The sequence below is a fragment of the Opisthorchis viverrini genome (genome assembly GCF_000715545.1).
Source record: "Opisthorchis viverrini unplaced genomic scaffold opera_v5_88, whole genome shotgun sequence".
NCBI lineage: Eukaryota > Metazoa > Platyhelminthes > Trematoda > Opisthorchiida > Opisthorchiidae > Opisthorchis > Opisthorchis viverrini.
Window position 1 is genome coordinate 1,182,229 of NW_008751745.1, and position 16,014 is coordinate 1,198,242.

At 44.2% G+C, this 16,014-nt stretch overlaps 1 protein-coding gene across 1 annotated transcript in view; it reads right to left on the reverse strand.

Moving 5' to 3' along the window:
• T265_13660 (hypothetical protein) overlaps window positions 1-16,014 on the reverse strand; it is a gene marked incomplete at both ends in the record, with an annotated part of 81,160 nt that overhangs the window by 23,684 nt on the left and 41,462 nt on the right. The window contains 3 exons of the mRNA XM_009169917.1: window positions 2,941-3,190; window positions 6,680-7,029; window positions 13,822-14,059. Coding sequence (XP_009168181.1) covers window positions 2,941-3,190; window positions 6,680-7,029; window positions 13,822-14,059 — 838 coding nt within the window. The remainder of the gene's footprint in view (window positions 1-2,940; window positions 3,191-6,679; window positions 7,030-13,821; window positions 14,060-16,014) is intronic.

The window sequence follows — 16,014 nt, forward strand, 5'->3', positions numbered from 1 at the left end:
GAGTATAACATAGTCATTTCAATTCAAAGTCACTGGAAATCGTCGAGCCAAACATACAATTTGTCGACTATTTCATCTGCCCAGTATTCACTCACATAGTTTCTCCAGCTGACACTTTTGAGACAGGAATGCTGGGATTTTACCTTCCCATGTCCCAAATTCCATTTTCACAGAATAAATTTACTGATTAAAACCTTCCATCAAACACAGTCAGGCCTAACCTGGCTTGGTGAATAGTCTGTAGTACAATGTAGGAAAGGACTAATCTGATCGACATCACCCGGAAGGTTACCAAGCATGACCTTACTGGCAAGGAAATTGGTTCCATGAACTATGATGTGATAACAGAACACAAACAGCTTTCAAATTGAACATGACGCCGATAGGTTAAAGCAGTGATTTCAGGTTCGGAGCGTCACAGAGTGAGAAATCTCCAGTCCGCAATTTAGCCATAGGATACGTTTAACTGAGCTCAAAACTCCATACCAATCGCTGGTCTAAGGTTACCGACCCGTGCTATCGGGTTCAACGGTTGTTCAAGGATGTGAGATTCTGAGGCCCTCTAGCAATAGAAAGATAGAGGACAATCTATCAATGAACAATGCGTCAATTTGATAGAGGGTGTTGATACGAAAGACTAAAACTATTGGATGCGACGAAACCTAGTAGTTAACTTGCTAACAATGATTTTTCGAGAATACGGGGTTTAGCGAAACTAGATGTTTTCGGCAGATTTCGACAGGCTTCTACAGCTCCAAGTTAATGCAGAAAGAGGAAACAGAAACGCAGTCAGTAATCAGACAGCCAAAAGCGTGAATGATGGTCAGGCGTTTGTTTATCGTTGGTCGATCGATTGCCAGTTCAATCGGGTTGTTTCTGCGCACACCGAGTTGGGCTCAGTAGCCGGATAGTCATCGATTCGGCAGCGCTCGGTATCAGCTGTCGAACTATTATCGATCGATTGTTTGGAACCCAATAAATGACACCACATGAATGAGTCAGGTTAACTCGGTGATTCAGAATTGCGCTGTTGCCTGATTTCTCAGTCCTCATCCCGAGAAAACTAGGCCAATTCTGTTTGGTCCTCTGTAAAAAGCGACCGGTTGCGTGACCGACACAGATTGGGGAGGACACGGAAACAAATGGGTTGACCACAAATGCTAAATCGAGGACAGATTCGTAACGAACATTAATGAATCGTAAAACGAAAGATTTGGCTCAGCAGCAGTAAACGTTCTTCTGAAGGAGCGTTCTGTTCGGGCTGTAATGCATTCCGAATCGCTATTGCTTAAAGGGTAGTCGGTTTGGGAAGGCCAGACCAGCTTTCGTGGTGTAGACATGGCAACAACTTATCTGTCACGGGTTGAATTTACAATGCTGCGCTGTGCTGCCCTCCATATTGTTATACGTTTCAGAAACCTGACCGATACGCTAAGGACGTCAAAAAACTGTCAGTGTTTGAACATCGATGGGTTTGGAGCATTGACGGAGTTTGATGGGATCAGTAAGGCAGAAGTAAGCCCACGAGAGCTGAACTGATCACACTACATAAGTTCCACTGATATGGACATGTGTTGTGTGTGCCAATAGCAGTGCCTTTCTCGCAGAACGAAGCACAGGGTGGAAACGAGCCAGGGGAGCTGAAACAATCACTTAGCAGTGAAATACGAGTCATTACCGGCAAACTCGGCTGCTTTGATCATTACCGTCTCCCTGGATGGGGACCCTGATACGGGACACATCAATGGTTAGAGACATTATCAGATATGACCCAGTCGCGCTCTTGGTGGTGTTCATGCATGGAAACTGTAGTCTTCAATGAATGGCTGTCATACCAGTCTCCACAATAGAAAGTTCACTGAAAGACACATCAAGGTTAGAGACATTATCAGATATGACCCAGTCGCGCTCTTGGTGGTGTTCATGCATGGAAACTGTAGTCTTCAATGAATGGCTGTCATACCAGTCTCCACAATAGAAAGTTCACTGAAACCCCTGTATTTACGCATAAATTATATCAGTTATCGCCTCCTTTGCATAGCGCTCTACCCTACCTCCCAAAATAATCGGCAAACGAAACTGTGACAGCTATGAACACTGTACGACTGACGGCCATGACGATGAGCTATTTGTTGGCGGTGCGCTGTTTCTCCAATACCGCTTCATATGTATCCTAGTGTAGTTCAAAGAGTGCGGGTTCTGTTGCGGATCTTTTGCTCCAGTAGCACGTCCATTGTCTACAATGTCATGTGAGCGAATCCTTCTGGTCCCATTTGCTTAACAGAGAACTATGTTTCGTCGACATGAGAGTCTGTTACTTGACCAGTTCTCATGGGTTGCATATAGATCCTTCATTCCACAGTACCACAGGTGTTTCCCTTAAAAGCCAGTGAAAGCTGTCTGCAGACTCTTGATCTGCGCTAAATCTACATGACGAGTATGGACTGTTGAGGCAATAGCCGGTGGTTGGTTTGGAGCCAATAACGGCAATTATGTTATCTTCATAGCGTCGATGGAACAGAAAGTGATTAGGAACCGGATTAAAAGGCCCAATTGATGGACCAATAACGACTCTGTCTAGTTGTCAATAAGTAGTACAATCGGAGTTAAGCAATATATTGAACGTGTGGTTGAAATACTGAATTCGACTCCAGCACCACTGACTGAATCATCTAAGTGATTTGTAGTTTTTTCAGCGTTACCTTTGAAAACATGGTTTCGTACCCGAATCGGGTCGGTGAAGTAGAATATGTCCCTAAACTGAGTTGTATGTGTATGGGTTTGAGTAGTGTCGTTAGCTAACAGGGTACTGAATAGTGCGGCCAGTTTGTCGAATCCAGGGTGGGCCGAAGAAGGCGATCCTGTCCGAGTAATTTCGGAAGTCCATACAACCGAGGTATAGGTCTCAAGCGAACAATCAAGCATAAAACAGTTGCTTACCACTTGTGAGCTCTGTGTTCTTGAAGTCCGTGTTTAAAATCCCCATCGGTTCCACCGACTTCTCTGCGGCCTGTGACGGTTTTGTTTTCGCCGCTAGTATGGCCCGTGAAATATCCTCGAGCCAACGATCTCTCTGCCAGTCGGAAGGTGCAGCCACAAGAAAACATCGATTTCCGGAAAACACGGTGAAGCTATATGCGGGCTCGGCTTCTTCCACCATCAGATCATGCAGTGGGAATTGTCCGTGAACCTGAGGAGCACGGAGAATGTAAGGGAGTCAGCTATGTATAGGACGGCCATTAAGACAACCAGGATAAGTTGTGGTTTTCTTCAGAAACGGTAAAGAACGGCATTGACGAAGAACAAAACACCGGAGTTCATGAGAGACAAGAAGAGCTGGTAATTGCTAGGCTATTCTGAGGGGAATACATCTAAAATATACTTCAAGTACTGGTTTAAATATAAGTTTCTCCAGGGCTTGGAATTCGATAGGAGCCCCAACAGACCGGCTAAAAGTGGTCTGTAGAGAAGAGTTCAATTGTTATTTAAAAATAATGTGTTCCCCTTAGAATTATCTGTTACCCACATGACTGTCATTCGAGTCTGTTGCGATGACCATTCACTTTGAAATTAGGTTGGTGCTGGGGGGAGACTCAGCTGAATTTCATCTGTATCCAACTATCTGATGAGCACCAAGAAGGGCGAAACCGTTGGTCCGCACTTTTCATCGACCTTATGAACCACATTTTGATACTTTGGATTTCATTCCGACTTGAATATGAAACGGTATTTGTACAACATATTCAACTGAAGAAAAGCATGGACAATCAGTTCAGGTGGAATTCAGCCAAGTTCCACGTCAACACCAGATAAGAACTGAATGGCAACATGCGTCCATTTTGGTGGTCAACTTGGAAATGAGGTTGATGGACATTCGGAGACCCTAAGGGGGACGAAAGCGGCAGGGTTTTGGTCAACCTTATGAGTGTTCATTTAGCACAGGTGTCATCCACTTGTAATGACTCAGACCACAAGTACTGCTGCGCTAGTCTGCATCTATGTTACGAATACCGCGGATATGGTGAGTCGGCTTATGTTCCTGCATATGCCTGTCAGATCAGACTATGAAGATGGACACTCGCCCGCCCCAGGTCAGTTCAGCATTCTGTTTGCGCTGGGCAACATATATGGCCGTTTGGATGTCCTTTGCTCGGTATGAACTCGAAGTATTTGGATCGAATGGCGTAACGGGGAAGCAGTTATAAAAATTGTCGACGGACTCAACTGATGGCCGATCGGGGTCAAATCGAAATTCATTCCTTACGAGGGGAAACTCTTTGCGCCACTTTGCCATCCCTCAAAGTGTTATCTCCGTGGGGAAACACGGCAGGTATGGATCAAATGCACCTAGCACCCAGAAAGAAGTCAGAAGTGCTCTGTAAGGGGGCTCCTTGAATTACCAGTAAATTAGGCATTATTGTCCTCCAAGCACAAAAGTAGGGTGTCCTAAAAGTGAACCATCCTCTGTCCCCTAAAGTGCGTTGAAAATATTGCCAGTTATCGGGTTGCAGCTTTAGTTTTGTCTTTGGGTTTCGACTCCAAGGCTGCAAAGAATTACAAAGGAGTCTCATGCAAACGTTAGCTGACGAAGCGTAATCGGTTAGAAATCACTAGCAAACAGACTCATTGGATATGCTGGATACGGACATCCGGAAAGGGTCTCTGTCACACCGCTTACAGCACAAGGTTTGAAACTGGAATGTTTCTTTCGAAAGACTACTAGTAAGAACTTAACCAGAACTGAGATAACGGAGTTGGACAGGCTGAAGAGAACGGTCCAATTCACGGTACATCAGCCTGTTTGTGAAGTAAAACCCGCCAAGCTTACCTGATTGTTATCCTCATCTCGGGTTACCTATAATAAAGCGATCAGACAAATGTAATCTGGAAGAGTGAATTTTGGCGTAAATTTTAGCGCTATCCTACTGAAGCCACTTGATATGCTGTTGGTAGACCACGTCTTCGAACAATGTAAGGCATGAAGTGAGTGTGGCATTTTATGTGCCGATCGCAGTTTGTCGCTAAAACGAAGTGGAATAAAAAAATTAATCCGTTCGCCTGTCCACGGTGTTAATCCAAGAATTCAGTTTGTCACCTTACCACTACTTCTACTTCACAATAAAGGTGACTGCGCACAATCGACAGACAAAACCAGTGAACTACATCAGTTCCATCAACCGTGGTTCAGTAATTCAGACAAAACCTTCATAAAGTTGCCAAGACCGTAGCCCACAATCAACAGGTAACTCCAGAGCGATTGTACAACAGAAAGAATGGAGAAGAATGTCCGAGTTTAAGTGACGAAACCGAGGAATGCGCTTGTTCGCTCTGTAGACACGCCAACCGCATTTTGATTGACAGGCTGCCCAGCATTATCTTGTGCAGTACCGGTGTTACCTATTCTCGGGGGAGTATTCCGTATTGATTCTTGTTTGTTAATTTTTGCAGCTTCGAGCAACCGGAATTCTGGTGTCTGGTTGTTTTCCCCTTTTCCTAATCTGGTTCTGCACCGCTTTTAGGAGCGTCACCTCTGCTGAACAATTTGCTTTTGTTCGTATATAATCCAAAGTGAACCGATCTGTCTATCATATCAGTTGAATTTTTGTCTGGAAAAGCTCATGCTGTTCGTCTATCAAATCCAAAACAATTCGTTCAACTGTCCTCGTTCGTCGAGTGTTGTACATACTGTCACCTGCTGAAGTCAAATGACCAAGATAGAACCGTACGGGGGCACAAAACACGGAACATGCGAGTGAAACAATGCAAGATTACATGCCGCAGACTGATGTGAGTCAGTCAACAGACATCAGTAAAGATGAACGATAAGTTGGTACCGTTTTCGGATTTGCCTGTCACATCGAACTACGCCGATGGACTCCTGCGCACATTCGGTAACGTCATATGCGATTTGCTTTCAAAAGCAAACCGTGCACCGAAGTACAGTAGCTCCGGTTGCTACAGCTACGTTCTTCGAGGATAAGGAGAATTAGGGAATGAGAGTCATGCATTGGAGCCGATGGTCAAATTCGTGCATTGACAGGTGGATGCTTATCCAGTCTGACACGAATTGAGGGCTAAACAATGAGGGCGATAAATTTGATGCAAGAGACATTGGCTCCATGACACAGGCATATCTGTCATGGTCACTAACCATTGTTTTGCCTCGTCCCGCGGTACTCATTTGGGGAGACGGCAGTAAACAACGCTACTTGAGTTTGCTATTAAGGGCTTTTATGCTTCGTTGTCAAGTCGTGGAATGACCGACCCTGGATTGCCGCCATCCGACGCAAGGCTGGAGAAGAGTACTGCGAGAGGCAGCCGACTCTCTCGCACACGAATTACGTGGCCTGACCAGTGTAACTTGTGCGGCTTCACCAACTGATATATCGAACGAGGGTGGAGTTCCCCGAAAATCATCTGGCGTACTTCAGCATTACGGACTTTACGTTCCCACAAGACCCGCACAACGTTTTGGAGGATGAAAAGAAGATTGCACTCCTGAAGCTACCAGCCTATCACTGTCAGGTTAAGTGGAAATAACTTAACAATTAAGACCCACAAGAGAAGATGTGGGCATCATCGATGGATACACCCATCAGTGTACATTCATCATACTGCCACCGCAGTTGGCAAGTATGCAAAAACGAGCGTTGGCAACAAGTTGTAAAGTTTCTCTTACCTTAAACTGCAAATAGGCAGCTGCAGTTCGGCCTGCGTAGACAAGCTGGTCCGAGAAAAGGAAAAACATCCGAGGCTGATAGCCTTTTTTGGACAGTTTCTGTAACCACCCTTCACGAATAAATTGTCGGCCGGATCGAATGAGCGGGCCAGCAGCAGGGCCTGAAAAATCTTCGGTTGCGACCGTTTGCTGCGGCTTTGTCGATGTCTCAACATTGTCAGGCAGTGCCGAAGGGAACGAGCTTAGTCCCGTAAGATCACGCTGGATCTCCAGAAGCTTGTAGGTGTTTTCCAGTCGTTTGTATGACTCCCACTGAGACTGGATGAGGTCGAGTAAGCGAGCATGAACCACTGAAACAGAAAAGCGAAACCAAAAGGTGTTGGCGGCAATCTTGTTGCCGATCATAAACTGTTGAGAGGGCAGAGAGCTAATCATAACCGCTGACGTGGAAACTAATAGAGCGAGGCCAGCTCACTAAGCAGAATACGATCTACTAAACCACGGATTTGTTGATATTTTTGTTATTATTGAGTTGATGAAGCAGAAAGTCAGATCAACACATCGAATGATGATAAAACTTTATCCGGGAGTGCTAAAAGAGTTTCAACTCACAACTACATACTGTTACCTAACCAATTTGCATCAAAACAAACCTAATCAGTGAAATCCAGCAGTGATTAGTAGTGAATCCAGCAAGTGACCTATGTCTTCTTCGAGTGGGTTTCAACGTCTAATATTACTTCCTTTTTCATTCACAAAAGCGTATTTTAAACTTACACTGGAGGTTTCCCAGGGTGGTGTGGTAGGAATGACTTGCTGATCACAACACAAACATGCATACTACACGTACTCATATAACGCGTGCAACGGATCGCCCAAAAGGCTGTTCAAGAATTCATGGTGTAGCAGAGCAAAAATGAAAAAAAACAATCACCTTTATGAAAATATTCTCCTGGTGTTCTAACATATCTATGGTTATTCTCAATGATTTTTGCGTTGTATACGAATAAGGAACCGTCCACAAAAACCGGTCGAAAAACGAATACGAATATAGTTGCTCACTGATTGATACGCAGAACATCTAACAAGTAATCACTGTAGTAATGTCCAAAATTGGTTTTATTCTTTTGTGACATCTGGTACAGATTTTAGGTCCAGTCATTACTACACAGACCAACAACAGTTACCAAACTCCTCTCCTGCTTGCTTCTAACAGACTGACAAACCATTTGGTCAAGGCATGATAAGGAGAATTAGACATCGTTTTAGAAAGCCTTGGTAAACAATCGGTAATTTTTCCAATTGATTGAGAATAAGACATTGAAGATGGGCCTGAGAGACAGGCCGGGTTCAGACAATTTCGGGAGACCATAAAGCCGAGGGATTGTTGTACCAGGAGAGCGAATACGTTTGAAATTGTTCCTATCAATGTTTCCGGATTATTTAAGACATCCTAGTATTTTGGACACCGCTTTTTTCCAGTCATTTGCAACTTGTCCTTTTCGGGTTCCTTTTTCTTAAATTTTGATCTACCCGAGAGGATGGTATTCATCTTATCAGTTTAGTCAGATTTGTCCATCAAGACAATTATTGTGCCTTTATCTGGCCTGGATTGAACTGAACTGAACTTTTTTCGGTCGGATGTCTTGTCCATTAGTTGTTGGTGAAATTTCAGCTTCTTTGAACAAGAATATGAATCTATGGATTACAGTGGTCGTCCTCCAACATGACCCCATGAAGACGGAGTCTCCTACCTGAAAGGAACCACCTCACAAACTTTACCATTGGGCTGACAGATGAAACAAAAAAACTGTGAAAAAGGAATCTAAAATATTAGCGGTTTTGACGTCATGGTGTGTCAAAAGGGAACCACTTCCTTTCAAAAGCCGGGGATCATAAACAGTATAGAGTAGGAGCAGTTGATACCTACTTAATCATGGTGTGACACAAAGTTCAGACACTAAGTTGAGCCTCACAGTTATCTCTGGTGCACTCATTTGCGTCGATTAATGAGGTCGCCAGCGAAAAAAGTCAGGCGAATCACGTGAACTTATTGTTACATAGTCATGAGGGCATGTTGATAACCTTGGGCTCGATGATGCTTGATTTGACTTCACCAACCAGGGGAGCACATTGCTCGCCAGATATTTTGGAAACACTGTGCGGTTTACCACTGTAGGACAATAATGGTGTTGGGCTCTCCAGAGGTGAAATGGAGACCATTTAGCTCAGCATGAAAAGATTAATATGGTATCAGAACGAAGAGCGAAGAGTGAACAGAGGCTGTGTGGTGAACATGACTGATACTCTATTCACTATTCTTTTGTTTTAATATTCCGCATGCTGTACATATACGCCAATTCGAATACATGTGCTACTTGTGCGCTGATTTGAATTCTAGATTTCTAGTTCGTCTGGTTATACCAATATACATGCGAAACTTAATTCTCACAGGCTGGTTTCTGTTAGCGTCATCAGGCTAAAAAATACAACGGATATTCTGAGCTGATGCAAACGTTGGTGGGTAAAAACTGCCGGTGGAGTCAAAGAGATCATTCATCTGCTGTCTACATTACTTCTGGGATGCCATGGCAATTTCTCAGTGAAGTGCGTCAAACACAGTAAGCCCCGGCTGCCAACGGTAGGAGTGCATCCCAAATTAGGTAGTGAACACAACGGCAACGTCGCTGTAGCCATAGTTTCAGCGTATGTCGATCACGGGATAGTTACCATGACGAGTTGGTATTGGAACAAGCGGTATCAGGAACCCAAGGCACAAGGCGCTCATGCAAAAACCGTAGGCTTAGTGCGTGTGACGTTAAGATGGGGTACAAAACGAAGATGGCCCTGAGGTCGACAACCACAATCAATGTAGGGCTGTTTTGCAATCAAAAGGTTGAAATGGGCACTAGCTCCGGAGTAGTGTATGGACGGATCATCCAGTGTTAGGCATACCTACAAGGCAATAGACATTCAATTAACCATAGGCCCACTGAGTGCGGCTGCTATAGTTTTGCTTACCGGAAAGTGAGAGATTGTGGGACACAGCTAAGCCTTGAAGGCAACGGTATGTGGACCATGGGCGCTAGACAGAGTGCACTGTTCCATCCAAGGGCAGCTATAGTTTTACCGGAAAGTGAGAGATTGTGGGACACAGCTAAGCCTTGAAGGCAACGGTATGTGGACCATGGGCGCTAGACAGAGTGCACTGTTCCATCCAAGGGCAATGTGATATAGCAACACCCTCCTGCCACATACTACTGGCTCAATCAAACCCTACTTATGGCTCACGCACGTGATATCCCATTATATGGCCCAACAGGTCTTAGTCAGCCGAACAGGAACGCATGACACCATAAAACTTTTAATGAGTCGCTGGTTTGTGTTTGTGAAACACACAATCCCCGGTAAGTCGGCGTTTGTGATTCCAACAAAGTGGGTATTCTTCCGTAAGGGTGCAATAGATCGTTTCCTTCCAGTCATCCTAGGACCGTCTGATCTACACCTCCAAGATGCTGAGTTCCGGAGTTGCAACAACCTACACTCTTCAGGTGCTCTAAGTCTCCGTATTTTGCACATTGCTAGAATCGGTCATAGCTTTTCATGGCAGTGTAGTGCTACAGACAACAGCAATAAGATCACAAGCTCAGTGCCTCCCACTTGACGTCTGATGCTGCTAAACCGAAGGGGAGTTAGAAGTTCAGGATACACCATAATTAAGGCAGACAGCGCACTACAGATCTTGAGTAGGATATGTGACTCAGAGAAAAAGTATTTCAGAGTTTGGGTTGAAGGTGATTTCTTCAGAGAACAGGCAAATATGCGGGAAAAACCACATCAATCAGCTGTCATTGTATCATTCTTGGGGAGGGAGGTGATATATTGAACACAATCGGTTGATGATCTGTACTTATTTCGTCAAAACTCACAGAAAATACTAGTGTTCAACTTCTTTTTAAGGAAATCTGCAAAGGACAGGTATGGTCGTAAGCCGTTCAATGAGGCCCTGTGGAGCTATACTTCCGAAACACCACCAAGCTCCGAGTGAGTGAGCAGGTCATAAATAGCTTTTTGGAATTCTGATTAACAAGGAAAAGTTGTTGATGGCAATTGTATTAGATAGATCTGCTTGTTCAGGGTAAAAACGATGTCCATCACGAGCAAAGTGCTATTGTAAACGTTTGTCTTGCGGACCACGTTCTGCACTAATTACTTCATTATGTAGCCAATATAAGGGTACTCGTTCAACAAGGTTGTCACTTTTTGTATGACCTTCACAGAGAATAGCTCACCCTGAAATTCCACACTTTTGTAAGCAAATTTTCCTCCAGGTAAGTATAAGTAGGCGGAAAAGTTGTGTACGACAGCCGAAGTAGGTAAGTAACAATTAGGATCATGGTATCATTATGGTTCCCATGATTCTCATTATCTACCTAATCTGTCCTCCGGTCTGTTGATTTTGCGCATTAACAACCTCGAGCCCAAGGCGTAAAATCGAATTTCTTAGCTTACTTTAACTAGCCTGAATTTCTGCTTCGCGCGACAAAAACCCTTCACATTTCACTCAGTAACGGGTAATGAGATGTACGTCTACATCTGATGCACTTTTCTTTCCCACTGATCTATCTGAGGTGAAAGATAACCGAGATTTGCAAATGTTTGTGAGAACAAAGCTAAAATGAGTGAGCTAACTATCTGCAGTTTAGTGTGCACAACTGAGTAGTGACTTTATACGGAGAAAAGCAGACGAGTATGTAGGGCTTGTCCCCTTACCTACAAATAGGATATCACGGTAGCCTCGTAATCCGGGTATCGTCAGCAAGGCAGCACTCAACTTTCAGATTGTTTGGGACCGGAAAAACGTGTTTCAGCATTCTTGAATGTCTGCAGCGTTACTCCGAAAACAATGTTCATTCCACTTTATCTTTAAGTGCTCTACCATATTCACCCCACCTCAATGGCAGACAGTAGTGCGTTGTTCAGTGGTAATCCTTTTCACGCCGGCCTATTTCCAGACGACTTCAAAAGCGGACCAGATACCCAAGAGTCTGATTTTTTTTATAGCAAAACTACGCAAAACACAGGTAACAGAGACGCTAGACCATGCGGGTGCTCAACTATGTGATGCTGGGGTGGTGGTGGTGCCAAGGCGCATGATCGTTGTTTCGTTAGGTCAGCAAATATTTATTGGTTGCCATAACGACAATCTTTTAAATGATGAATTAGTGGTATGAAAAGTTATGTTTTATCAAAACACACTCACCACAACCATATGGTTTCTAAAATCACCTAAAAAAAGGTTCTCCCAATCGGCGGGCATGAATTCGCACGAAATTCGCTGGAGCTCGTTTTGAAACCAATGCTACCCAACTAGTATTACCTTCGAACCCTCACTCTGTCGTTCGCGAAATGCATGTCACACACAGGCTTTGTTTTCATCGAACGAGTCCAAATAACATCATATGGGGCATCCAATGTGTTACAGGGGATTTTCCACCGAGATTTTTTATAGCATGCTCCTTTCAGGAGATAGAGTATATCTTAAGGGTCCAATTGTATATTCCAAACTTTTAGACGCACCAGTGATCGACATCATTCTAACTGAGGCAGTTGAGACAACCCATCCGCCTAGGTCAAGTTTATCAATGTCACGATTTCTGTTCACACCAGCTGGGTACAGAGTGCGCTCAAGGTCACAACAATGGGTTTACGTGCGGATCAAGGCTTACATTCTAGAGGTTGTTGCAACCGCGTCAAACTTAGGGAGAACATTGAAAAGGAAAACACTTATCGATCCGCCTCAAGGGTTGGCCTCACGAACATGTCTACAAGATGTGCATAATGTTGTCACTCACCCATCGCTGCGACACCCATCGCTTTTCGGCGTTGATGAAGTCTCGAGTAAAAACTGTACAAAGTACAGGTGGCATGTCTTTCGTTCGTTCACTATATGTGACATATTTGTTGCCTACTGCGTTACTTGGAAACAGAATGGGTGAGGTGTCGCTGTAGAATTCTCTTTATTCAGGGTACACGTGAAGTCCAGAAGGAAACGGATAAGCGATTCCATTTAATATGGAAGGTTGCCACCGATGAAGCATGCAATCTATAAACAATGTTAAAAATGCGCACAAGCCATTCACCTGCTGTACGCACATAAAAGTGGGATGCAAGCTGGCACAGAGAGTCTAATGTGCAGCTGAACGTTTGCTTCACTTGTTTGGGCATCTACTCTCGTTCGTGATCTCATGGCAAACGGCTTGTCACTTTGAAGTGTGGTTTACAAAACATCACACTTCATAGTCGAACGTCTGAACTCATGTCACTGAGCTCCTTCTGACTGTTCCGAATTTTCCCGTTGAGCAAGACACGCAAGAGAAACTATATAAATCAAAATGAAACAATCTTCACTGACAGATGTGAAAATACGCTTCATTGAGCCTCCCCCCTCCGAAGAATTGAATTGAGCTCTGATACCCACCCTGATTGGGTTCATTGCTGAGTTGAGTCAATGGAAATTGAGTGACATAATCAAACAGATTTCGTTTCAAACATTGCCTCTGTAATGTATCGCGATTCCGTATTGATTTTAATGAGCACCGGTTTACTGAAACACGCGTGGTCATCAACTTGTCATCCATGGTATGAACGTAGTGAGCAGATCATTCCAGCAGCACTCCAAACACTTGTCAGGAGGAAACAACACTACAGCCTTTGCACCCGCTGATGCAAGCAAGCATATGATTCTAAATGATAAACTACAGCTGGACGGCAGAATGAGAAGCTTCAATGAAACATATGGTTGACATTCTTAAGTTAAAGATGCAAGTTATCTGATATGACGAGATCACAGATAGCCTTCAATGAAGCGGTGAGGTAAAGTGACCGAGCTGATATACTTTCAAACCCTGCGTAAACGATTTCAGTCAGTTTCGTTATGCATACCAATAGGGATGAATAGCATGTCATCTGACTACGTAGGTTAAACCGACAAGAATATGTTTGTGGGAACCAAAAAACGTTTGGGACCCGAAGTTGTTCGTGCGCTAACAGTAGATATAAAAAACATGAAAGTAGGCAGATGAACGAATTTGTACCATGTAGGGTTCTCATGTAAAATAGGAATCAATGGATCTACTCACCTCGGCAATCTGGCGCGTCTGGATGTGTTTCACTGTAATACCGCATCAGGCGTTCGAGTGTGACACGATACTGAAGCAACCGGTGCATGGGTTTGAGCAGAAAGACGTAAAATGGCAGGTAACAGATTTTTTGCGCTTCAAATTGTCGTAACTGTTGCTCCAGTTCCGGGTTTGACCTCAACGCCTCCTCGATGAGTAACATAACCCGCTCCGCGTTCGTCATGAATCGCTGATAGAACTGTTTGATGTGAAATAGAGATAGACTACTAAGTAGGCACAAAGTAGTCTGAAAAATATCTCACACACACTGGTTTGTAGCCGCTGGGACGCATTGAACGAGCACTAGGGCATCAAACAAGCTTGATGGGAGTCACCTTGGGGCTTTACATGGCTAGGATACCACTTCACGTGAAAAAAATCTAGAAAAAATTTACTTCAATCCACCGTCAAAGGAAATCCACAATTTTGTCTACTGGGTGACTCACCTGCTGGATGACATTCATACATACTTCACAACTTTGTTGAACCATCCTTTCCCTGGCCCAATCATTCCCGTGAGTTCAAACCAAAATGTAAGCAAGGTTACCTGTTCAGACGTGACATTTCAGGCAATTGATTCCCATATGTGAGAAACTCATGCTGAACTCTTCATTGGAACTCTTTGGTGAGAACTCAGGATAACAATTCCGTCAAGACAGCAGGAAGAGAGTTCGATCGAGTGGTGTGAATGCAAGTTCCATAAATCCCACAAACGCCCACAACTGAGTGACGGTCACAATGAATATAGTGGTCTTTTCAACCACCCCAGGGGCTATGACTGACAGATTTTAGGTAGAAGTTAGTTCACCACCGAACACCTTGTAGTATGTTCCACCTTGCTCTCCAATCTTCTGATACATATTGAGGTCTTTAACAGTTGTTAGTGACTTAGACAAGGAACACTGTGAAGTATAACAAAGAATGCCTACAGAGCATTTTTGATCTGACCCTAGCAAACCTTCCGACCAATCGGTACGCAGTACTTTAGCAGCATTTCAATCCAGGGTTTGGTCGCCTTTCGTTCGCAAGTTCATGCGACAACTACATGTGATGCCGCTGTTGCTTAGACTGAAGAGCCGTTAATATTATAAAAAAAATTTGAAAGTGGCTCTGTGACCCTTCCTAAACTGTGAAAAGGGAGATATATAAAACCATAGGATGATTCAATGTGGACTCCTACCGGATAACTCAGATAACTTCGTCCCGAATCCGTGTTCACAATGTAAGTTTAAGTTATTCACACAGTTTGCGCAAGAGAACTGCACTTGACTAGAGTTGATCATTGCTAAGCTGTTTGATCGGAAAGAAAAGGGTATGTTTCCAGGTTAAAAGCGAGTCCTGACCCCATAGAAATGCTGCACCGATCGACGAATGGCACCAAGTAAACAGACTACTCCCAAAAAACTTCACCCATGCCACGGAACAACGGTACGCAAATTAGGACTGGTAGTGCGTCTGTACAGGCTGTTGTAGTGTTGTCATACCTCTGAATTGGCCCCTTCGCTACAAAGTACACGCTTCGTATACCGTTTTCCAACCAGATTGACACCGCTCATCCTAGGGGCACTTTACAGGGTGAGCAAGTGCAGCTGACTGTGTGATGCGACCAAATGAACTGATCAGATATCCTAGACACATGTCCAATATAAGTTCCTATGTTTCACATTCCGCGCGACAAAAGTGTCTAGCAGGGGGGCAGAGCGCAAAATACACGCGCGCATTTTTCGCCAACAGCTTTAGCCCAGGTTGGACTTGTCCTGGTCTACCTGAGGACAGTAATTGAAAAGCAAACATTAGCTGGCATTACAAGGCTGAATCAGCGCCCCGATGCAGGGGACCAATGGAATAAAACGCGGCTCCGTTTGCACACCAGCAGTTGGGAGGCCAAAGGGCATTGCTTAGCAAGCAATGTATTTTGGAGACTACAATGAGGACGAAGGAAGGAACTTGGGTGAAAACGTCGCCAACAAAACTGGGTATTAGTGGAAGACATTAATGATTCCCCAAAAACCTAAGTGACTGAGTGTTACCGTGTTGAACGGGATTCCCCAAGTGTCCTGTTCTGTGGAGACAAACTGATTTTATGGACAAAGCTTGATGACAACTGACTCCACGGCTAACGTCACACATCTGAAGTGAAAGAATTTGTGTGAA